This window comes from Apis florea, unplaced genomic scaffold, assembly GCF_048593485.1.
Source record: "Apis florea isolate Af1SG1 unplaced genomic scaffold, ASM4859348v1 contig_2839_pilon, whole genome shotgun sequence".
In the NCBI taxonomy this organism is placed as follows: domain Eukaryota; kingdom Metazoa; phylum Arthropoda; class Insecta; order Hymenoptera; family Apidae; genus Apis; species Apis florea.
The window spans coordinates 2113777-2139604 of record NW_028256653.1 but is presented as its reverse complement, the minus strand read 5'-3'; the positions used below and the strand labels follow the sequence as shown (position 1 = coordinate 2139604).

The following is a 25828-nucleotide window of genomic DNA, read 5'->3' as shown; positions in this document are numbered from 1 at the left end:
AACATCGTAGAAACCTCGAACTTGAGGAAATGAGATAACATTTCAACAACAAAAAAAAAAAAAAAAAAAAAAAAAAAACGCTACAATTCGACAATTCACGTAATAGAAGAAAACATATGTCACAACGATCTTATTCTAATAAGTGTAAAAATCGATCAACCGTAAAACGTAAGAATTTCACGCTCACCCTACAGTTTCGAAAAATCATCGAAGATGAGCGTTAAAAGAAGAGCATACGTAGATACATTTAAAACAATTGAGATTCTTGACCGATCATTTTTAAAAACGTACGTGTAAATTTCGCGAGTTTCGATTGAGGAAGAAAAGATAAAAAGAAGAGAAATGGCGATTATTTTGAAAGACGCGTGCCTTTTTCTTTTTTTTTTTTCCAAATTTTCCAACTTAATCCTAACAGTTACTTGGGTAAAAGTCACGCGTGGCCCGATAATTTAACGAAGAACAATTCGATTCGACCTGCTCGAATCGCTCGATTACACGCCTCTAAAAGATATTTCTACACAGCTTGGAACATGTATGTGTGTACCACGTACATGTATAAATATTCCCTTCCTTTCACGTGTACAGAGAGATCTCTCTCTATTCGTGACCGGTCATTTGATTAGATTTAAAGCGCGCTAACGAAACGGTTGGTGAAGTCGAGCGATTAAACGAGGAAAGAAAAAAATTTCGAATTAAAAATGATCGGATAATACAAAGTGTTATAAAATATTTTAAATTAAATATCTCGCGAAAGGAAGATGATAATTTAAATTGATAGATATAAAAATAAAAAGTATTAAATTTTTTTCGGGAAATTGTGACGCTTCGTCGTTGAATTAAAATTAAAATGATACAATAGGGTTTTTGATTAAATGCGAAATAAAAAGCTTGAATAAATCAGAAATGTTCGAATAGAAGTGACTTTTTTTTTTTCTTTCTTTCTTTCTTTCTTTCTTTCCTTTCCTTTTTTTTTTTTTTCCACTTTTCGCGAAACGCGACCTCGAAATTTTTTGTTTTACCGTTTCACTCGAACAACTTCCTGACTCTTCCAATTGTTTAGTATTCGAGTCTGGCGCGAGGACGTACGAAAGAAAAACGGACCAACTATATAGCGGTGTATTAAAAAAGGGGGAGATGAGCATAAAGAAAGCGGAAACTTGAGAAAAAAAAAAAAAAAAAAGTACGATGGACGACAAGGAAACTAAAACGAAATCGTGATAAATCTCAAGTTTAAAAAAAAGAAAAAAAAAAAAATCGTGTTGAGTCCAGTGTATACAAAAAAAATCTTCATATATACATAAGTACTCGTGTATACACAAGTTTTCCCCATGTGTATGTGTGTGTATATACCTATATATTAATACATGTTCGCTCGTTTATGTATATATGTATATATATATATACAAAGTCTCTCTGTATGAAAAAAAAAAAAAAATAGCCTAAGTAAAAATTGATATGAAAGAAAATAATTGGAAGGCCCTGTGTATATGTGTGTTCGTGTTCTATGTACTTACTTTATCGACAGAATATAGGCATGTGTAAATTCTACACGGCGAATATCGACAGTAGAAATATAATCTTGGTAACGATTCTCGTAAAGTTAACAATAATAACAGATTATTACGAGATATTCATTATCGCATATATCGGGTGACTCGAGAAGTTTCAGCCGGATTATATTTATTTGAATTATTAGTTTTTACCTTTTCGTAAATCAGCTATACAATTCCGGTAAAAGGCCGAGCTTGACAGGTTCATTGCAACATTGTATAGCCAATTTTATCGATCATATTCATATCGATCATATTATCAAAAAAACAGAATTATTGTTGTGACGAAAAAAATCAGGACTGCGACCTAAAAATAACATTCTTTAATAAGTAAAAAAATTTAATGACATTCATATACAATGCAAAGTAATATCAATGAATATTTTGATAAATAATTAAAACAGATTTACATTGACATGTTTTTGCCAAAAATAAAAAGAAATTATAAAAGGATTCGATGATTACGCTTTTAACAGGATTCAAATCATCCATACGGTCAAAGTATCGATCCAAGCAACGGTAATAAAAATCGGCAAGAACTTCTCGGATAACCTAATAATATGTACAAGTTATAATTTGGTTTTTTTTACTTCTTTCCGCGTGATTCGAATCGATGATTCGATAACACTATTGTATCGCGCGCGCGAGTATTCTATGTAAAAAAAAAAGGAAAAAAAAAGTGAACGAAATATGCTTGGTAAAAACGAAAATTGACGAAGTGTCTTACTAATTCTTCTTTTCTCAAGTCTTCGATCAATGACATTGTTCTTTTCATCACTTTTCATCGCCGTTTCTTTCATCATTCTGCTAATAAAAAGAAACGAATGAGAATCTTTGCTTTTAAGCTTGGCGATTGTCAAAAAAAAAAAAAAAAAAAAAAAAAACCAGCATAAACTTGCGCTTCTGTTAGGAAAAAAAGAAGTTACTATTGGTTCACACAACAACGCAACAGTCCATAAAATCTGTAAAAAAGAATAGAGAACAAGAATGGATCGTTTTCAAACGAACCGATAAAACCTGGATAGAATGAGAATTTAAATGCGACTAAACATTCCATAACAATAACTGATAAACTGATTATTCAGTTTTCTTTTCCATTTTGTATTATAAGATAACTATGATCCTCCGTGTCAATCATAGAGAAAAATGAAATATGAGATATATCGAAACAAGAGGAGATATTCTATCATAGAATATCTATAAAATATAATTTTTTTTTTTTCTTTTATGGAGTTTGCTAAACATCTAATCTGATTGACAGTCTTCGATAAGAGGAATGCGTTCCAGAAGAAAAATAGCTTATAAAATGAATATTAAATACACTTCTCGTGAAGTTGTATTTTCGCGTGTATTTTGTTGTAATCACTTTTTTTTAGAAATCTCTGAAAGCTTTGCGACAGAGTGAAAAATAATATATATATATGCGTGTGTGTTCATATATATATATATATACGTTTGATCGAATTATCAGCTTAATTTCGCGTGGAACAAATTACTAGACCTACCTAATATCGTGTTTCTACTTATTTAAATTACTAGCGGCTTGCCGATGAGACCAGAAGTAAGACTCGTCGATTCGCTGCCATCAGTCAACGCTTCACAGCGCGTGTCATGTTGCTACATTTAACGATTATCATTCCTTGTGGTAACGTTTACCGTGGATGGTCATACCATTACCATGTCTTCATCGACACTGATGATCGTCGGAAATGCATTGTCTGTAGAACTTTGCCTCTGGATAGGTTTCTTTCTTACGAGTCCATCTATTGATAAAACAAAAAAAGAAAAAAAAAAAAAAAATATAACGAAATATACCTTAACTATAAGATAAAATTAAACATATAAATAAAATAACCTTGAACGCTTAAGCATAAAAATTTACCGGCGGAAGATGGAAGAAGATCATCAAGAGATCCATCATCCAAATCCGTAGCAGATAAAAGTAGGTCATCATCCGAAGAAGCTCTCGTTAGGCTGGGAAGAGTTGAAGTTAGTAGGGCTTTTTCCTTTTGGATTTCTTGTATATGATCGACCAGAAGCGCCTCTTCTTCGTCCCCTCGATCTCTGTCTCGGTCTGTGGTAGCGCCTCTAGCGGTTACAATTGGAGTTACCGTGTTTAGCTCTTCTGGACTGAAGATTTTGGAAGATCGTAAACTGGATAAACGATGAGTCGCTGTGTGACAAGCGGATTCGAGTGTATTTATGTCGGCTAAAGTTGCTCGTACGACCCTCAATTTTTCTTGTACGATCGTTTCGACGCAACAGGTTTGCCTGCCAACATCTTGCAACGAATCCTGCGCAGGCAGCGTTCTGTTCGTTCTCAGAATACATGGTGCGAAGACTATTGCTAAAGCCGATGGAGACATTCGATTGTCGACCTCGTGAAGTGCTACTCTGGCTAAATGAACGATCAATCGTTCCATTAGATCGAAATTCGGCTTTGGTAGTTTTTTCAAAATGGCGAATAACGTGCTAATTCGATCCCGCGGATCCGTCAAGTTCGCAGCGTGCAGAAAATCATCGTAATACTCAAAAGTGAGCAGAGGTTCGGGCATATCACGAAAGAAACTTTTCAATACTGCTGCAAGCACATGTACTTGATAATTCTCGAAATCCACTCCTTCGAGATCACCTTCGTCCATTTTTAACTTCAATTCTTTCACTTTAGAACTGACACCGCTTTTTCGATATATACCTTCGGTGTAAAGGCCATGCATTTCTATAGTCGTGATTAGCCGATCTACCACTATCGGTACCTTACCGTCACCACAGTCTAATTTATACAACGGTACACCAAATACCTTGTGTGAATTCATTTCGTGTAAAGCTTCTTTCCCACATTCCGCCGATGCTTTCATATAACATTTTTTGTGGCACGTCAACTTACAATCTGAATACAAAAATAAATGTATGAATAATTATTAAAAGAAAATATATTAAATTAAGCAAAAATGTACTTACTCTGACAGACAAGTCCTCGTTCAATAGGCCACATAAAGAATGACGTACACACTTCACAGGCTGTAGGTATATTTATGATAGTTAATTGGAACATATGATTACCATGTCGTGTTGGTTCCTCGTGTTTCCGTTTCTTTTCCTTCTTACGCTTGCTTTTACTCTGTTTCTCCGGTGCCTCTGTTTTGACTAGCGTCATAAATTCGTTCATAAATCCTCTAAACGCGTTAACTCCCATTGTCACGGGAAAATCTTCACTGGTATTTTCTTGTTTGCAGACCGTTTCCATTACGTGTAAAAAGTTCGCTATTAGATCAGTGTATTTGATATTGCCCTCGACGCCCTGCTGAATAGCAACGCTATAAGTAATCACAAGATCGTCCTTAAATTTACGTAAAGCCTGTTTGAATACGCGATCAACTTCGCTAGGTTTTCTGCCTTCTTCTTGGCCTTCCATTATGTATATTTTTTTGGTAATGAAATCCTGCATAAGAGCTAATTCTTTTGCATCGGATATAATTTTGTCGGTACTATCAGAGAACACCGATGTACCGGTTAAACTGAATTTCGATGCCACTACTTGTTTCGAAGCGTCGTAAGGCGTTCTTGGTGGTTTCCTATTTTTTCGTCTGTTTGGAGTATTCGCTAATATACAGGGCATTTTAAGTACTCCGCCATTCTGAATACATTTCACGTGATACAATTGTTTACAATCGATACATTTGTACCCTTGTGTAACAAATGCATCCATTTTTTCATGACAACAAACGCATACATCGTCTTTGGCAAATCTTGCTACTTTCCTAAAACAATGGCCGGCTAATGTAAAAAGATTGCCTTTCCATTCTAAAAGATCCATTCCAGGTGCAAGTTTTAAGTCATTGGGACTCGTATCAGTTCCAGGTTTTTCTTCGCTAAGTCCTGATATTTTAGTTGCTGGATCCGAATTTCTTCTTCTTAACTCTAACGTTGTTATAGCATTGGATCTTAAACGTTTACCTGGTTGTTGCGTTTTCGATGTTCCTTCATTTTTGTTCATAGGCCAATCTGCCACTGAAGGTCTCGAAGATGCTTCATGCGGACTATCTTTTCGAGTTCGTACATTTGTTGATTTATGTAGATCACTTTCCTTAATCGTACCCAGAAATTTTGCTTCTCCACTATTCGTTTCCGATACGCTCTCACCCATGGATCGACATTGAACTTCTCGAGTAGGTCGATTTCGTCTAGCGCTTCTGACAGGCACATCAGGTTCGCATTTTTCCTTTGATCTCAAATTTTTCTCCTTAGAGGAAGTTCCTTTTAACAAAGGACTTTTTAAAACATTTTCATCGGCATCTAATTTCATAGATGTATCTCCTTCGGAATTTTGTCTTCTTAAATAACTAAAATCTTTTATTTCTTTATTATGACCATAAGCGTGATCGCGTCTAATGGGTGAAGCTTGAATATTTTCTATTCGCTCGCTCGGTACACTATTATCACTTAATCGACGCTGTTCTCGAGTTGACGATGATTCCATATGAACAAAACGATCACTGTCTAATTTCACATTATAATTTGCTGCTTCGTTTGGTTTTTCTTGCGTTTGTTCGAATAAATTATCTGCTAAGCTTTTATATTGGGAGACATTTGGAGAACGCGTTAACGTTGATTTTTGTGGACCAGACATTAAATATTCGCTATAATTAATGGACGAAAAGTCTGGTCTTCGACGCCAGACATCAGAATTTGGACTATGTGTTAAGCTTACGTTAGATTGATGATATGAAACTTCTCGTGGACTTGAAAATGATGGAGCGGTGTTAAAGATAGGTGGGGCACTTTGCACAGTACTTGGAATTTCTGTATCAGTCTCTCCATCGCTATATCCTGTCGACGAACTGTCTGCTCGTTTATTAACAGACGGCAATCGGCTTAAAGCATTTACTAAATTTGTGTTTGTTGCAATTATTGAAGATTGATCACTACGTTTCGTTCTAGTGCTTGGTATCGGTTTACTGTAAGAATTGTCTTGAGACTCGGAACTATTAACGCTCATTTGAGATTCATAACTCCTTAAACTAGTCAAACTTTCTAAACTGCTTTTACGCTCATTAAATTCATCCGAAGGAAAAGAATCTGTATTTCTTAAGATTGTGTTAGGTTCGTGTAATATTCTGGTATTTGATGTAACTTTACGCTTCGAATATGACATACTTGTGTCAATTGGATTATCTCGTAACACGTTTTCCATTCTGCAATTAACATATATTATTGTTATATAATCAATGACTTTAATATGAAAGAACAAATATTTAATTACCTCGCTGATGTAAAACGATTTTGAGATTCCGTTTTGCGAACCGTATTAAATTCTAACATTCCATGATCCATGAGTGACCTGTGTATTAGAGAGAAACATTTATAATATATTTCTAATTATTTATATTTTTAATTATTATAATATATTATGATTTTCTTAATATCTTCTAGGCAATTACTTACTCTTCGCTATTCCTGAGCTTAGAATACACCTTGTTGTTGTCATGTACAAATTCTCCTTGATTTTGAATTTCTTTATATTCTCTTATTTCATCAATAGGCAATTTTTTTCGTTTCTTTAATTCTGCAAAAGCTTTCCTTGCTCTGTTACCTCGAACATGGGCTTGAAAAGTAATTACACACGATTTCAGTTTTTTATACCAGTTATGTTGTTTATATGCTCTCCAAGTAGATTGAATGTGAATAGAAGCCTCAATTCTAGCTCGTAGAGAATGCGCATATCTTTGAGCCATAATCATTCTCCAAAATGACTGTATTTGCACAACTGCATTTTTCAATCTAAGGAATTTTCTTCTTTCCAAACAAGCACGAAACCATTTTTGTATAGTTGTAATACTTGTAATAATTTGTTGGTGTAATTCGATATCTAATTTAATTTTTTCTGATTCTCGAAGAAATACTTTAGTTGTTCCAAGTTGATAATTATCTCTATTTAAATTTAGTGTCAATAAAAAATCTCTAACATCAGACTGAGAACTTAACAAACCCTTAGGTAATAACATTCTATATAATTGAATAAATTCTTCGTAAGTTAATCTAACATTAAATCCAGCTTGTCTTATTCTGACTGTTTCTAACATTCCTGTATATCTTAATTGTCGTTGCACCGTTTCCTCGTCGAATTCATTTGGTACTTTATTAGCATTGCTTTTAATACATCTAATGAAGAAAGGATTTGCTTGATTTAAAGTATCCATAAGACTATGCAGACTTTGTTGAAATTGTGCTGATACTGTCATAGGTTGTTTTCTTGCTTTTCCAGGTCCTGTACCATAACTCTGTGTTCTTCCAGCAAGTGTTTTTACAGTTTGTAGATTTTTTAAACCCTTCTTACCACGTTCTCTTGGTCGAAATGATTTATTTTTCCTGTAAAAGTTTTAAATTTCAATTTTTTAATATTAATAAATGTTTAAAAAAAAATCCTTTTCCTATTTTTTTAAACTTCTTAATAAAATAAAATAATATAAATTTTTTTAAATAATAATAAATTATGTCTAAATTTCAATGAAAAAAACTTTATATCATTATAATTATTTACATTGACTTTTTTTATTAATTAATATCAAATATTATTTTAAATAAAAAGTAAACACGTAGAAAAACAGGAAAAGGAGAATTTATGAATTCTATAATAACACATATGACATTGCAAAAAGTAATAATTAATTATTACAAACGTACTATGAAATATAAATAGCAAACATTTAGCAGAATGTCATTAGAATTTATATACTAGATTATAATAACAAATATAAAAAAGCATATGATATTAAAATTAATTATATAAAAATAGTATATTTACAGATTTAGAATTTTTTAATAATATATAAGAAATGTAATCTGATTACTATATTAAATAAATGCATAATTAATATCAGTGTTAATGATAAGCAATTTGCATTCTTCATGAACTACAAATTTTTTAAGTTAAAATTTTTATTAATATATAAATTTATATTTTGTGGAAAATTTTACGATTTATTAAATTCATAAAATCGTGCAATTTATTTGTGAGAAATTACTAATAAGAAAAAATATTTTAACAGTTAAAATTAACAGTTTAATGCTAAATGATTTTTTGAATTAAATATGTATGCTATATTAAGCAGCGTGTGATAAATTAGTCCATTTTTAACTTAAACATTAAATAATTAAATTAATATAAATACTATGTATATAAAACAAATATAAATACTATGTATATAACATTATATTCTATTTCTAACTCTATGAATTAATGGACTAATTTAAATATTAATTAAAAAAATAAAAGCTATTATTATGAAATTAACATGCATTAATTGTAACTAAAATTATGAACAAATAAATCAAACGTGATGACTAAAAACGTCTGGGGATAATGATCGTGAATATTATGATATATAAAATGATTTTAATGATCTCTAAAAAATATGATAACTCCATAAAATAATGAATACTTGTAGAAAGCTGTGTATAACTGCATGGGAAGACCATTAATGTCCTATTGAAATGCTATTACCTATGCAAGGAAATCCTTCACCCAGAATTACTATAGAGCACACACTACCTTTATTGTAGAGCAGTGAGATTTTATAGCTTAAATTACAATGTTATGGAATATTAAATAGCTGTTTACATACATGACTATTTGATTAGCGCGTTCCATGACATTTGCTTCGTCTTTTGGAAGCACCCTCTCTAGCGGACTATGAGTATCTCGCCTGAGTTTATTATTACTATGAGGGTGGTCTTCCCTGCCTCTTATTAAATAACCCTTCATCGTGGTTACATTTGATGAGTGTTGCGTTTGATTAATGTTTCGAAATTGTGGCCACGACAATCGGTTGTTGTTTACATTATCGTTGTTTTCGAGTTGTATAGAAGATAATGTGGTAGTGGGTATAGTTGATGGTATACAGACACTGCGCTGCTTCTGATAACTTGGTGGACGATTATGTTTGTGCGAACTGAAAAAGTCTCTCATGCTTAGTTTTTTTTTTTGGTAGTTTTATGTAACTAAATAGTACTTAAACCGTTCGGTATCAACATACAATTTAAATTTTTAACTTCGATTATTACAAATTTTAGAGAAAAAATGATTTTTCTGAGAATCTATTTCATGAATGATTTGAATGAAATAATGCGAATTTTAATGATTGGTATGAATTGTATAAATAAAAAATTATTGAATTATTAATCATGCTTAAGAATAGCAAGAAAATTAATATATTTTAAATAACAGGATGTGACTATATTGCAGAAGTTATGAAGATTGCACTCTAATTACACTTAATACAAAAAGTGCATACAAAAAATTCTAAACAATATTTCTTATAAACAAGATTGGAAAAAGTTATATGGATTTACAAATTGTTTATAATTTATTTTTAGCTATTGTTATAAATTCAATAAAATTTGAATTGCAAATATAAAAATCAATATAATGTAAAGATAAAAGTAATAATAAACATTGTAAATCCATAAGACATTTTAACATAAAAAAATGTAATATTTGCCAAAATGACACATACAGTGGATCAAAAGACCACTTACGCGATTCGGTTAATAGTTAGATTGACGGTCGACAACGTCACAAGATGGCTACAGGGACAAAAGACATGTGGCCAATGTAAATATAATTAACGTTTGCTTCAATTATAAACACATAGGAATCTCTTCAGCTTGATGCAAATATTATTAACGCACAACGTAGATTTATACTTTGTAGGGTGATATGCAGATAAAACATATTCAAAAAACAAGCGCAATAACATTGCCATTTGTTTATCACGATCATTATTATATAACTAATAAATATTGCTCTATATTATGAGTATACAAGCACTCAAATATTTTTGAGTCACCCTTTACGAAAGTAAAAATGATATACAATTTAAACAGAAAAATTGTGTATACCTTATCAAGTTCTCGTTCGGTGTCCTATACCTATTTTGTATAGATGTTTTTGTACCATCAGCTAAAATAAAAAAAATATTTTCGCGTTATTATTATAAAGAATCCAAATACAAATTATAAAAAAAAAAAAAGAAATTTACATAAATGAAAAATAAGAATATTATACCTCGACCATGTCTATGAGCTCGACCTGCTTCTTGAAAAGCAAAATGAGCACGAAAAAATGCTCGAAGTATCGCCCACCTAAATACAGCAACCGGATCTGCACCCACTAATTCTCGAACAAAAGCAAGAGAAGAATTTTTCAATACCCCAACAACACCATCAGGTCGCATTAAATCCAGATTTTTTTCTCTCATATTAGCAGCTTGATACTTAACAGCTCCTGCATAATGCCGTACAACAAAAGCTGCTTCGCGTCGTTGTGGCGCTTCATAAAATAGATTGTCTTTATGCACTGAATTAAATTTTTGTAGCAGTGTCTCATTCGTTGCACCCGGAAAGCTGTCAAAAATATTTTTAATTTAATAAAATTTGAATATCTATTAAAAAAAAAAAAAAAAAGAAATAAAAATAAAAAATAAATGAAATAAAATAAAATAAATACAAAATACTAACTTGCACTGATCGTCTAAGAGACAAAGAAGACCATTCGGTTTTCCTTCTATTAAATTTAAACAACCTGAATTATCACTGTATCCTATATCTGTCCATCTAATTCCCTGTTTTCTGTACTCTCGTTGTTCATATTGAAAAACATGCTGATTGAAATAGTGTTGTAACTGTTCGTTTGCGTAATTTATACATAATTGCTCAAAGCTATTGCACATTTTAAAATCCTCAAAACCAAAAATATCTAGTACACCTATGCTATTACCTTGATGATCTCTAAGGGTATCTTTCTTAGAAAGCAAAGCATGATTCACCTATTAAAAACAAAATGTTACCTTATTTTATAACACATTTATAATATTTATTATTAATAAAATCTTAATAAGATAATATTTTACCTGAAGTACAATCCAATCAAATAAAGCTCCATACAGACATTTAGCCATAGCATCTCTTGCTGCAATTGCTTCTGGAAGTCTATAATTAATAACTAATGTTTCTCCTGAAGCTCTTGCACGTTTGGCAGTAAGTGCAGCCAAAAGAGTTTCTTGTTTTACTCTAAGTAATTCAGATATCAATGCAACTACTTCAGGATTTTTAACTCCTACAGCTTCGTCGTGATGATGATAAGATTTTTTAGGCTGAAACTCCACATTACCTGTAACAATGAGATATGCTTAAAGTTAATGAGAAAAAATTCACTAAAATAAATTGATCACAAATTGTTAATCACCAAGTAAAAGAACAGCTGATAAAACTGCAAACAATCGTCTCTGCTTTTCTGGCGTAAATCCGACCATTTCCATAGATTGTTTCAGTCTTGAGAATTCATGTCTTTCATCGACATTTTCTAATCCATAACAACCACTTTTATTTAAATAGTTATAACGATCACAACTTTCTAAATGCAGAAGTTGCTTTTCTTGTTCACTTGCTCCAGCCAAAAGATAATAAAATACATGATAATTTCTTTCATTTCTGCCTTGAGAAACTATTCTTGATTTTTCCAAAAGATACTTTTGTACAACCGCCCTAAAAATAATTTTAATAATATAAATAAATATAAAAATATGCGATAATTTTCACAATTTATATATCTATATATATAAAAATCTTACCCATGCACCATTCCATTTTCTTTATAATTCACTTGGATAAACTTGCCAAAACGACTACTATTATTGTTATGTGCAGTTTTTGCATTTCCAAATGCTTCCAACACTGGACCAGCACTGAGTATTGTCTGTTCAACACCACTACCATGAGAACCTTTTTGACTTAATGCTGTCAAATGATGTAATAAAAAATTTGTTGATTCTGTTTTACCAGATCCACTTTCACCACTAATAACAATACACTGATTTCTTTTTTCTTTAAGCATACAATGATAAGCTGCATCAGCTATGGCAAATATATGTGGAGGTATATCTGGACCCAATCTTCTATTTTGATAGAGTTTTACATATTTTGGATTGTAAATAGGATAAAATTTAAATGGATTCAATGCAATTAATATACTGCCCACATATGTATATATATTTCCAGCTAAAAACCTAGCCCGAAGATTGTCCAATAGAGTTTGTTCATTAAGATCTGGAAGTTGACATAGATCTGGATACTCTTTATCTCGTGGTTGATATAAGAATCTATTAAAATAGTCTTTGAGAAGCTGTGGATCCATGGGAAACCTACTATCTGACCATAAATAATCTGGTTGTTTTTTTCTCAAGTAAAACCTAAAATAAAATTTTAGAATTCTTCTTAATCTTATAACTTATTTATATTTTAAAATAATTTATTTTTTTAAAATAAATTTTTTACCTATAATATTCTTGTTGTGCTGCATTTTTGGGCCATAATAACATAAGTGCTACTGGACACTCAGATGGCCCAAGTCTTCTTTCTTTACATTCTTGCCCAACAGAGTTTCCTACTACTTCAGCTAATTCATAAGCATTAGAAACAGATGCATCAACTAATCCAAGTCTTTCTATAATACACTCCACTATTTCAGCTGATGAAGTTTGTTTTGTAGCTTTAATTGAAAGTGCTTCATATTCTGGGCTCCACTCACCCACAAATACTTGCACTACTCCAGAGCCACAACTGTCCATTTTTTAACCCTATATAATAAAATAAAATATTTAATCTTAAAATAATTTCTATACATATACAAATTTCATTAACGTATATTCATGTGAAATTATACCTTGTTTTATATAGGGTTAACAAATTTGTCCTCTATCATCCAGACAAAACTTCAAATGTATTGTTTCTTCTTCTTCTTTCTGTTTTTCAATTATGTACAACCACTGATGCAAACGTTTAAAATAACTTTTATACATTTTGTTTAAAAATAATCACTATAACAGCACTCACTGATTTTATGATTTATTTACAGATACAGTTTACATTAATTTCAATTTGTCAAATGCACTCAAAATTATTCAATATTTATAAACTAAAAAAAACCTTATTTATATACATATATATCATGTCAAATTATGAATTAGTTCAACAAAATAAAAATTTAAGAATATCATTTCTTTTTCATCTCAATATATAATATAAGAAAATAATTAAAGTAGTTCTAAATTTTTCTTGAAGCTTTCATTTAAATATATCATTTTATTTGATAGGACCACAAAATATTCTGACTATAGATTAATATATTCTTTTTTCTTTTTGTATAATAAAATAGAATCATTAAATTTTATTGTTTTTTTTCTGTTTTAAATTTATACATTCAGTCAATTTTATAGATTTTTGTTTTGTTCTTTATTAATTAAAGAGTATTTTGAATTTATAGGATAATGTGTTTAACTCAGATATCATTTATTTAACACTGAATGTCCAACAAAACCTTTCTGACAGCCATTATATTTTATCATGAGATTCACTATATAGTTGAAAAGAGTGTAGGTGTGCTATTGTTGGCAGGCAGTAACTCAGTATCTCCACTGAGACAATAATCCAAGGTTTTCAATGTTTTGTAAACATCCTCGTACCATTTGAGTATTTTAATACACTTATTGCAGAAGATTACAGATATATTTGCATTTGTATTATAAAACTTTTGTGCGTTATGGAAGTATCTTATCTGGAAAAAAAATATGTATGACACATAAATATTTTTAATTAACTATTTAATGCATTGTATAAATAATGTCATTGTTGCATTGCTCAATTATATAAATTTATTTTATTCATGTAATCATTTAATTGTTATATTCTTAATGTAAAATTAATAATACTTTATTATCTTTTTAATTTTGAATATACATACAAGTATTTTATAAAATAAGTTCATATTAAATATCAAATTTACAAAAAATTATGGATTCTAGCTAATAATTCTAACCTTAAAATAAAAAAATGAAATTAATACATCTTTTTATTGTTTTAAAATTTTATTTACTTTTTTTTACTTTTTCTCTGTGAATTTATATTAGTCGAAATTAAAAATATCTCCCTAAATTTTCTTCGTCATTGCCGGTAATTATTCAATTAAACAATACAAGATTCATCTGAACATCAAAAAGAAACAATATATAATATAATTCTAAATAATCTCGAGTGAACAGTAATCGTAACACATCGATCATTCGTTGGATACACAAAGGATTGCGAAAAACGACATACGTTCCCGAGATACCGATTGCCTCGGACCTGACGGCTGACATTCGCAAGAAAACCGTCTTCCGATGCCGATTGGCGGGTCATGGACCATACCACCAATCAGCAACGATCTGTGAGTGTGAACGTCAACAGAGTAAACCGGGCTTAAAGTCATCAAGAATTTCTTGTTCAGGCATGACACTTACTAGTTGTTACATATCATCGTCAAAGAATGTAATGAAAACATACAAGCCTACTCAAATAAACTATTTTTGTTACCTCCGTTACTGATAACAAGATGCTCAGTGTGACACATTCTTATAAATTATCAAAACTCTCGCGCGCGCATTCTTGGACATGCTTCCAAAAACTTGAAATTTTACTATAAATGCACTGCCGTCTGTTCACAAATTTCAGTTTTCTTCCGTCTTGCTCATACATTCAAAATATATTCTTTTTCTTCATACACCGTTACAAAAACATATTATCGAGAGAACGATATATACAGCTGTGGTTCTCGCGTACTCGATATACACTGTTCCTCTGTTTTCTCGCACTTGGAGAATATACGTACAATACGGGCGGATTGACACTTCAGTAAACAAGATCTACTGTCACCGATACTTTTGCGTTAGTTCAGTCGTCGTCGATTCTACTGGAAATTACACTAATACTCGTTCTTAATCGTGTTCTTAGATTGATAATACCGATGACACGAATCATGAGCGCTTGCCCAGTTTATCGTCCTTCGTCTCCTCTCGGGATCCTGCGTCCCAATACGTCCACCATTTCGATTTTTCCGATCACGTGGTACGCAGTATCAATTTTGATTGGCTTATTCATGTGACCACGTGACTGATTGCTAAAGTACAAACTTCCATTGAGAGAAAAGTGCTTTTGGAGCTATCTGTTGATCATTTCGTGAAACATTTCATATATACATATAAAATATTTTATATATTTAATATAGAAATTTTAGCAAAAAATTAAAACGATATTTTCAATAATATTTACAATATAAAGCATAATTATATAATTAATTTCAGAAAATTTAAATAATTTATAATAAGAAATGAAATAAAGATTTTTAGAAATTAATATTTGTTGAATTAAAATATTTATCGAAATAAATGAAATTGTATATTTTTAATATATTTATATTTTATTACTACATTATTTAATAAATTATAATATAGGCAAGATACAAGATAAATATGACATAAAATGCTTTTTTCGTGAAAAAAAAAAATTCAGAAATCACTTCCCCCTACTATTTTTGTATCACATGTGATATTATCAATTCAGTATAGAAAACACTTGTAGCGTTAATAGTGGTTAGAATTAAAATAATTTTAGTGTAAAAAAAAAGAAACTATAAATAAGATATAGATAAAAAGCATGTTATTTCAATTTTTTATAAAACATTATGACTTTTATTTTATAAAATAAAAAAATCTATATTTTTTGACTTATTCTTCGTATAATAGATATGATAAAAATATTCTTATATTTAATTTGTAATTAAATATTTTATATCTTTGTGGCATGTCTCATTCTAATCTGTGCCTATAATATTTTATCTATACTCAAAAGATGGCGCTGAAAGTCAATTCTTATTGTACTATTTGCTGTTCTTGTATATTTATATTTATCTATAATATTCCAGAGATGGCACTAGTTTCACAATTTTTGACCAATCTCTATCGTTTCTTACAATTTTTTCTCTTTATCTATACTTGTTCTACAAAATTTATGCGTTTTAGAGAGTTATGATTTGATTAACTTTATAATTTTTTTTACCTAAGTTATTAATTAAAAATTTTAATAGGATCTATTCAAATCAATTTTTCCGTAAGTATATATATTTTGTACATTTTTTTTCACATGTCGCAGAAAGAATATATATGTATTTTACGTAAATTCAATCAAAATTTTTTTGCTAATATCTCGAAAATTAAGGTTAACCGTTATTATATGTAAAGAATTAGAAAAATTATTTAAAAGTAGAAAAAAATGATTTAAAATGTTGATTTTTAGAAAATTTAAAAATCATAGAAATCAATAAAGATACGTCTTTTCGACAATTTTTTCTTGCAAACATTATTTTGATTTAAATTATAAAAAAACCTCTTATATAAAAAAAAAGAATGGAAAATACAAGAAAAGAATTTTTGTAATGAATTGTAATAATGAAATCAAACTTATTTGTCACTTATTTGTGTGGTATATCAAAAATTCTTTCGTGTTTGCATTCGACTCATTCTCTCTTTTTTTTAATTTATTCTTTCAATTTTTTCTTTCATCAATTATTTCAAATACTCTTAGCATATATCATACATCTAAAATCTTCAATAAAACATTAATTTCGCAATGAATAATAGATAAAATCATTTGTTCCGAGGTATCATATTTATGAAGATATTGAAAATATTTTTAATAGGATTAGAGAGCTTATTGTACGTGAACAAATAAATATTGAATCGTGACAATGCAAAAGAAAAATTAATCTTTGTGATGTTTATCAAATATATGAAATTAAAATATGAAACGTTACAATGGAACGATCAATCAATGAAAACTTAGATTTGATAGTCTATGCAGTACATTATATGTCGTTATTAGTTTCTCTTTAACCTCCATTGTCATATTCATTTTAAAAAAAACTTCGAATAACACTGTATCTATTTAAAAAAAAATTATCAAATAGATATAATTTCAATAATGCTATATAAATGAAATATTATTTTATTATAACCATAACTGCTTTTTATCATAAAAGTTATTATAATGATATATGGTATGGTATTTGAACTAATATATATAAACTATGACGGTCTACGAAATATGCAATTTTGAATTTTGCTCAATGGAACTGATTTTCTAACTACACTTTCTCAGTTGCATTATGCATTTCCTTCCTTTTGTATTACGCAATAAATGTATATATTTCGTTATTGTTACAAAGTTATCTCGTTATTTCGTGTCATCATACATAATATATATGTACAGAATATGGTGCATCATTATCAGTTATCCGTGTATTTGTGTCGTATTTACCATAAAATAAGCTTAGAAATAGTTATGTGTAATTAATGTGCATGAATTTTCCTTGATGTATGTATGCCAATAATAAAACAAAGAATTAATATAAAAAATATATATTTATTACAAAAATATTTCATTTTCTTGAATTTAATAATCATCCATATTTTTTTTAAAATATTACTTTAGATAATTAAAATTTACATGTATAATGTAAATCATTATTATAAAATGAGATTTTTTAGATATTTCTATACGTGTAAAAATAATTGTTTTATAACTTTTATTGTTTAAAATAACAAAGATATTTTGTACATTAATAAATCTTCATTGTTTTGAGAGTGATTCAATGTCGATCAATGATGGATAGACGTCATAGTTAGTGACTGGTTCTCTCATTGCGATAGATATCTAGGAATATAGTAATGGAATGTAATACATATACAATTAATGGATGATGTGTAACATAGAATTTCAGTATTGGCGTTCTCTTCGTGTCTACATTAACGAAACTAGCTGCCTCACTAATCAATACAGTTGCAACCACCAGCACATTTTGCATTCCTTAGTAGCTTATCTTAATAGATTAATTTATTTATTATAAATCAAATATTAACAATATTTAATATTTAGTTAATGATACTAATTATTATTAAAAATTATATATATGAATAATAACATTAAGATTTATGTTGTAGTGAAAATGAATGACAACGATTATTATTATTACTACTAAATTATAAAAAAAAGGTAAGATATATAAAATATATATGATAAATAAATTAATGGAAATATAGTATAAAAAATTTGAAACTATATATTTTAATTTAAATATTTCTGATAATTTAAACATTTATTCTAATTATTCTTTTTTTTAGAAAATTGAATTTGAAATAAAAGTAAAATAAAATATAAAATGTTTTAAATTCAATGCTTATAAAATGTATATATTGAAGAAAAAAAAATCCATCGAAGCCAGTATTGAGAACCTTAAGATCGTTAAACTCAATATCGAAGGCTTCGTACTCAATACGTAGGGAACAAAATACAGTATCACTGGCTTATAGAACCTATTCTATCTATTCTAACCTCTTTTGGACTAAAGATCTGGATTTCAGCGGTAAACGATATAAGATACAAAATCTAGAATTCTAAGAAGATGCTTGAAATTGTAATACACGATGTGGCTTCGAAGATTATCTCCGCTATTTGACTATGAAGAAACATAATAACAACAGGATCATGGTGTTATTTTGGCTCATTTCCATAATTCTGAAATATTGATTTTACACAACATTATATGAATCCAAATGCTTTTAACCATTGTTGTGTGAATTAAATTATTGATGGTATCACAGGTTTTCCAGTATTATGTTGATTGTTGTTTATATGTAGAATTTAATTGTATCTAATTTATATATAAGGATTCGGCATACATGAAATAACTCAATTACGATTAAATAGATTCTAGTGATTTTAGATGTCTCCTAGTACCGTGGTATGTATCCGGAATTGTGTTAGCAATTCTGTATGGGTCAGAGAGGATTTGTGTAGGTTAGATAGTTGAATGTAGTTCAGAAGGACTAGAATTATTTTTGATGGTTTAGTTTTTAAAACAAATTGAATTGTATTTTATTTTATATGAATATATTAATGCAAATTATGATCAATCTTTAAAATGAAATTTTTTGAGATAGTTATTAAATTATTATTATTTCGACATTTTTTATAGTTTTTTTTCTATTAATTTATCAATTTATCAAGTATCTATCATATTTAATCTCAATGTTCTTTTTCTTACTTGTAAAAATTAAAAATTTTTAATTTTTTAATTTTTACAATTCATTGTTTTTAATATCTGTGAATTATTTTTTATTAAAATAAAATTTTAATTCGTTTATCGAAGGTTATATTAAAATCTTGGATACGTGTATATATAAATGACATTTTTCTTATCAATGCTATTGAATATCCTCACAACTCATATATATTTCCATGTTGGCGAACATTTACATTTAATCATTTCGATCATATTTTCAATTGACATATATTTTTCAAACGAATATTTTTACTCTGAATTTCATCATCTTATCTTTTTATATTCATTATATCTTTTCATATTTCAATCAATTGAAATTTTAAATTTTTTATTGTAGGTATAGAACAGTTCTATCTTAGGAATTATCGAACGCTGCGTATAGCCATTAACAGATTATTAAATAAGGCTATAACGATTCGAATAACCCATTCAGGTAAAGAAGAGCGTATCACAATGGGAGCTAAGGAAATCAGTAAAAGAAACTTCGTTGGCAAAGTTTCGTTAAGTTAGATGAAGAAAATGAACGAAGTGCGGTTTCTATCACAAGTTTCAGTCTGATGGAAGACCACTTGGAACGTGTTTCGAATATTGATGAATTTCTTTGTGCAATTTCCCACTTATAATTTGTTATAATATAATACGTAACTTAAATTATAAATTATCTCTATTAATCATTTTTTCTTGTATTTCATTAAAAAAAAAAAAAGAAATACATTCTTAGATTGCATTCTAATATAAGTATTGATTTAATCTATCGACTTTTATATTGTTCTTTTCTGACATGATCACTTTATAGTAAAAAAATCAATAACAGATATTATAAGTCTGAAAAGATTTGAATAAAAAACCATATATCAATATGCATAGGATATTTGTAATCATGCATATCATTCTGCGTAATGAATGACGTAAAATAGAGATAGATAGAAAATGTTTTTAAGTGGCATATGGAGTATAAGAGCAACGTTTGTGTATTACGTCATTCTTACGTCACTTTGAATGGTAAACGTGGGCGAATGATCAGATGTTGAGCTGAAGTTGAGAAAAGATCCAAGTAAAATGGTTTTCGTGTGATGCCTGAAACGAGTAAGACGACTACCAACACGACGCATTGAAAGCGAGCCACAAAAGTTCCGCTTTCTCTCGACCGAATACCGGCTACTTTTCAGAAATATTTTTCTCGGTTCAAGTTACGCGGTCCAACAAAACTGTTATATAACTTCCAATATTTTTATATAACTCGTACACGATTTGTATTTAGTCTTATAATCATTGTATATGAACATAGAATTATAAGAATTACAGGAGAAGAAATTGAGAAACATTAATAGATAATAATTTAAATTATTTATTAATATCATAAATATCATTAAAATTATATATTAAATATATTAAAATTTTATTAAATTTATATTATTTTATATTAATTTATATAATAAAAAATGCATTTTTTAACAAATTGTTATTTATTAGTTTTACTGTCTTATTATTATATGTATTATCTTAATAATTTATAAAATTTATTTATTTATGAATATAGAATTCAATAAAGCTAAGTAAATTTATGAAATATGTAGACATGTCTCCATATCAATTATATTGCTGCATGGAGGACATGAACAAGTAGTATTATCGCGGAACAAGAGAAACGATTTCCCAGTGGTACAAGTCAGTATTTGATGCTGGCTTCAAAGTAATGAATCCGTTATTGATACTTCCATATCATTATTTTGCTTAATTCTGTCTGTAAATTATCAATTGAATCAGATTTTACAAAGAATTGAAAAATAACATCGCTTAATTGAAAAAAAATTATTAAATATTATTATTCAAATATTTTGAACTACGATTATATTGAAAATATTATTATTCAGTCGAATGTTATATTGCTCTATTTCGGATGTGATTCGCAAATTCTAGACATTGCATGTCTTCTAGCTTGTTCAACTTTATATTATAGTTGTTTCTCACGCGAGAAACAAGATTTCCCATTCAAACGAACCAATTTTCTAACCTAAAATGCGTAATTTCGATCTTAAGTTAGTGAGTTATATTATTAGCTATATTATTAATATTATATATCTATAAATATAGATTTCAATTTAATAAAATAATTTTTTAAATATATTTAGCTAATATTGCTACATATAGCTAATACAGATATAAATTTATCAGTATATCTATAAAAAATTAAAGATGATCAATTCTAAGTATAATATAAAATTAATAGAATTCTTTATTAATATAAAATTAATAAAGAAAATGATTAATTAACTTATAACTAAATATAATAAAAGTAATGATAGTTTTGGTTCATAATTGAGAAATAAAAACATTTGAGTAGAAAGTGCAAAAACTTATTAAAAATATAGATTTTCAATTCGTACTTATATTACGCTTAATCAATTTCTTACATATATTATTTGTATCATGTTGAAATTTTTATACGCGAAAAACATTTGAATTCATAGGACACGATATTTATCACAATAATTAACACGTTATATGAAAGTGCATAATACATTGTACAAGCAATAAAAAAAAATAAAAAAAAAGAAGATAAGAGAAATTTTAATCAAAGTGATAAAAGAAACGATAAAATGTCCAGAAAGATTTGAAAAGGAAGTTGACTGAACGTCAATCGAGCGTGCAATCGTCGACAGAAACGTCGAATTAGAAATGAGAAAACAATCGAAGCGAAATGCACGGCAGTTCCGCGAGAACAGCCGAAAAGGGTGGTTGATTCGTGGTCGCTCGTCGAAACGATCGTACGACGTCGGTGACGTTCGTAGGTTTCCGACGATACCACGCCGGCGCTATGCCATTTGCTTGACGTAGCAAGATGGCGGCGGCGTGTCGGAGGCGTCTCCGTCCGCACAGTGCTCGACGTCGAGCAGTCCGCGTACGTTCGTAACAACGTTTCATCGCATTAATGTGGTAGTGCATCCGGAATACCGTACACGTCTGTGCTATACGGTATAATTTCGTATTTCATATCGTTCATATCAACAATCAAAGAAACAACGTGCAACGACGGGACATCGCGATCAGTGCAACCGCGACCAAAACAGAGAAAGAGGCACTAGTGAACTGAATCGTCTCGTTTGGAATAGTACTCGTTGATTTTGCTCGTGGTGCGTGCTATTTAACCTTCCCCATATCCTTTATACCTTCGTTCTTCCTTCTTCCTTTTCCCTCCGTTTCTCTTTCTCTTGTTTTACATCCTTTTCTTTTCTCACCTTTTGTCCACCAATTCCTTGCAAAATCTGCTTATACATATACATATAATATATATATATATATATACGCGCGTATACCTCGTTTCTTTCGGTCCTGATCCGTGTTCCCTCTATCCGTCCCGTTTTTCTCTGTGATCGTTGTGAAATGCCCTTAACCGGTCGTGCCTCGAGACGACGACGAGGACGTGGCGCCTGTCGTTGGTGTACGGTTCCTTGACGAGCACGGGATACGTGCAAACCGGCGCATGCACTGCAGCCCCTGCTACTATGATAATAACGAGAAAGGTGGCACGGTGGGCGCTCCTCTTGAAGCGAGAGGCGCTCGGCCGAACCTACGGTGCACAAAAGCGGTCCGAACAAACACCCTGCGGTGCTACGGCAATGCCTTATTTCAGCCGGATAGATGACAACATCGACACCGACACCGTAGCCACCGACCTGCACAGGACCAGCAGCTGCGTCGCGTTGGCGCTGCCGTTGCCGTTCCCGTACTACTACTACTACTACTACTACTATTATTACTACTATCCTCGTGTTGGGATCGCCGCCTCGTTGTTGAAGTCAGATCGCCGTACGCTCATCGACGACCACGAGGACGACTCGTCATTACTATTCGTAAGGATCGACGAACCGCAAGTGAAACCGACGTGCTTCAACTTAGCATCGACCGAGCCAAACGCGAAGGAGCAACAGGACGAAAAGGAATACGACAAAGTGGCAAACGTGGCGTGTCCGATAAACGACAAGAGAGTAATAGTGTTTGCGAGCGAGAACAGTAACAGTGTTAACCGCCAGAACGCGCGAGCACGATTTTCCGCGTGACCAACAGCCACTCGCTGTTTCGCCGTGTCGATGGTAATCGCGTTTGTGATTCATACAATACCCGGCGTGGTAACGGTTACGACCTGAAACGGAACGACCCTCGTGCATATAATTTACGCCGAACGCAATAATAACACATTAATCATTGTTCTGATCATTAAGCAGAGACTAAAGCTTCTGACTTATATAAAATGGGGAATTAAACGGAACGAAACATATATAGATTGTGCATACATATATACGTACATGTACATACGCGTGTGATCTTGTGTATCGTGGATATTAGTGACAATAAATTCGTCGAACATATAGTGCGCGTACGCAAAGTTATAAATTCGTAGACTCGTTGTTGGTTGAAATTCGAATTTCAAGTACGTGTAAATTCATTGGTATTCGTGTACAATCGACAAGAACGTTGCGCGACAGAGTCTCATCAGAATATAACATAAAAACCAAGATAACCTTGTTGTGTTGATACACACGTGCCGGGTAAAAATTTGTTGCGAGTGGAAAGACACAGTGTGAATATGTAGCCACATGCGAATGAGGAAGAAAAACGGTGAAATACAAGAGGAAATAGAGAACAAAAGAACAGGAGAAGTGTGATATCGGACTGCCCGTTGCATTCGTACTTCTACCCTGAAATTTCGATTCGTGTAGTGCCATATCGCGACACGCATATACGTATTGTATCCTTCTCTGTCTGTCTCTCTGTATGCCTCATCCGCCCCTTCTCTATCTCTTTTTCTCTGTTTCTTTCTCTGTAATACTTACATATATATATCAATATATATATGCATACATATTATATACACATATATACATATATACGAGTGTATATGCATATATAAAACACACGTGTTTCTCACATTCACACGTTGTACGTGATACTAGGCGCACAGTGCGAAAAAAAAGGAAAATAATAACATCGGTGCGGAAAGGAGGTTATACGTCGTATACGCGAGTGTGCTTCTTCGATCCGGCGTGTCTCGTTATATAGCTGCATCACTTTCCTACAGATTTCCATGCCAATGATGTGTTGCTTGGCCAATTAAACGAAACTCTCAGCATTAAACCGATCTAACAGAACAACTTCGAATATGTCGCTGCTCAGCGTCACGGGTAAGTTTTTTCTTCTTTTTATAAATCTTTTTATACTTTTCTTCTTTTCTCGCGTATTTCAAGACGCCGGTACAAGATGACGAATGTCGTTTAGAAAATATTATTTCGCTTTATCGTTTCGCGACATTTAACTTATCCAAATCATCTTTTACTTTTATTTTCTTAAAAATTATATATATATTTTTCTATGCTATTGATAGAAAATTTTATTTATTTTTTAAATTGTTATTTCGTTTATCTCTATATTAAATCTCTAGTTAAATCTCTATATTAAGAAAATTGCTGTAATATTTTAAATGGATTATTTTAGAGCATTTTATTTGAAATTCTCTGGATTAACGTGAAATAGAGCTATAGAGGTAACGATAAAGTAAGGTTAGAGCAAGCTTGCAAGGATGGCTGCCTCGAAACGACCCGAATATTTTACTGCGCCCTCATCAGATTTAAAACTTTTTTCTTGTTTACGAATAAACTGCTTGAGGAAAGCGAATGCTTCTAGGCAAACTTGTAGAAACGGTGAAACATTTGAGGTACGAAGTAGTTATGGGAGAAAAATTTTTCCAAGATGCGTAGCAAGAATATTAAATAAAACGAAAACTAAAAATGTTAATTAATGAACATTGATATCGTTCACTATACCAATAATTAAAGACATTTCATTAATAATATGTTTTATATTTCAAGTATCGCGTAAAACAATATTTTAAGCGTATTTTTTTCCTACATTTATATTTTTATTCCTTGAATCGTGAATGAATAAATACGCTTAAGTTTTTCTTTTTTTCTTTTTTTTTTTTTTTTGAGTTGGAGTATAAATGCAGAATATTTATTTTTATCAAGTATACAGAAAAAAAAGAAATAAGGAAAATTGTTCAAAAGATTTTGAGTTTACTCTTGAATTATTATAAGTGCAGAAAATATAAAAGAAAAACATTAAGAAAGAAAAAGAAATGAGTATTTATCATTTAATCTGCGTTCTTAATTGATTCTTTTTATTCATTTTATATAATTTTATATTCTATTTTTCGCGTATAAAATATATATAACGGTATATAAGTTGCTAATAATGTAAATATATGTGAATGACCAAAGTTTTAAAAAAC

At 30.4% G+C, this 25828-nt stretch overlaps 3 protein-coding genes and 2 long non-coding RNA genes across 11 annotated transcripts in view; 4 read left to right on the top strand and 1 right to left on the bottom strand.

Moving 5' to 3' along the window:
• Nucleotides 1-1851: 1851 nt before the first annotated feature.
• On the bottom strand, nt 1852-15495 carry LOC100870108 (unconventional myosin-IXa). Of its 6 annotated transcripts, XM_086907339.1 has the most exons (16): nt 14482-14762; nt 13273-14163; nt 12885-13186; nt 12182-12799; nt 11797-12095; nt 11462-11721; nt 11329-11377; nt 11070-11115; nt 10618-10955; nt 10452-10512; nt 9176-9502; nt 6996-7919; nt 6814-6891; nt 4512-6745; nt 3406-4440; nt 1852-3313 (listed from the first exon to the last, which is right to left on the bottom strand). In XM_086907339.1, the coding sequence occupies exons 3-16, from the start codon at nt 13175-13177 to the stop codon at nt 3216-3218; spliced, it is 6660 nt and encodes a 2219-aa protein (XP_086763465.1). In that variant the 5' UTR covers nt 13178-13186; nt 13273-14163; nt 14482-14762; the 3' UTR covers nt 1852-3215. The 6 variants fall into 6 exon arrangements, with proteins under 6 accessions (XP_086763465.1, XP_086763463.1, XP_003693926.3 ...); XM_086907337.1 differs by lacking the exon at nt 14482-14762 and adding an exon at nt 14961-15495 and having other exon boundaries at nt 11070-11377; XM_003693878.4 differs by having other exon boundaries at nt 11070-11377.
• LOC147657782 (uncharacterized) lies at nt 14859-15779 on the top strand. Its single transcript, XR_015291821.1, has 2 exons — nt 14859-15311; nt 15378-15779. It is a non-coding gene; the product is annotated as an uncharacterized LOC147657782 (long non-coding RNA).
• Nucleotides 15780-16403: 624 nt separating this feature from the next.
• LOC147657781 (uncharacterized) lies at nt 16404-20275 on the top strand. Of its 2 annotated transcripts, XR_015291820.1 has the most exons (5): nt 16404-16532; nt 18422-18473; nt 18602-18756; nt 18842-19072; nt 19880-20275. It is a non-coding gene; the product is annotated as an uncharacterized LOC147657781 (long non-coding RNA). The 2 variants fall into 2 exon arrangements; XR_015291819.1 differs by lacking the exon at nt 19880-20275 and having other exon boundaries at nt 18842-19092.
• Nucleotides 20276-22439: 2164 nt separating this feature from the next.
• LOC147657780 (uncharacterized) lies at nt 22440-23621 on the top strand. Its single transcript, XM_086907330.1, has one exon. It carries the CDS (start codon nt 23049-23051, stop codon nt 23601-23603), a length of 555 nt encoding a protein of 184 aa, XP_086763456.1. The 5' UTR covers nt 22440-23048; the 3' UTR covers nt 23604-23621.
• A 19-nt stretch (nt 23622-23640) lies between these two features.
• The window catches only part of LOC105735548 (uncharacterized), a 113100-nt gene continuing 110912 nt past the window's right edge, over nt 23641-25828 (top strand). The window contains exon 1 of the mRNA XM_086907327.1: nt 23641-24725. Coding sequence (XP_086763453.1) covers nt 24704-24725 — 22 coding nt within the window. The 5' untranslated portion in view covers nt 23641-24703. The remainder of the gene's footprint in view (nt 24726-25828) is intronic.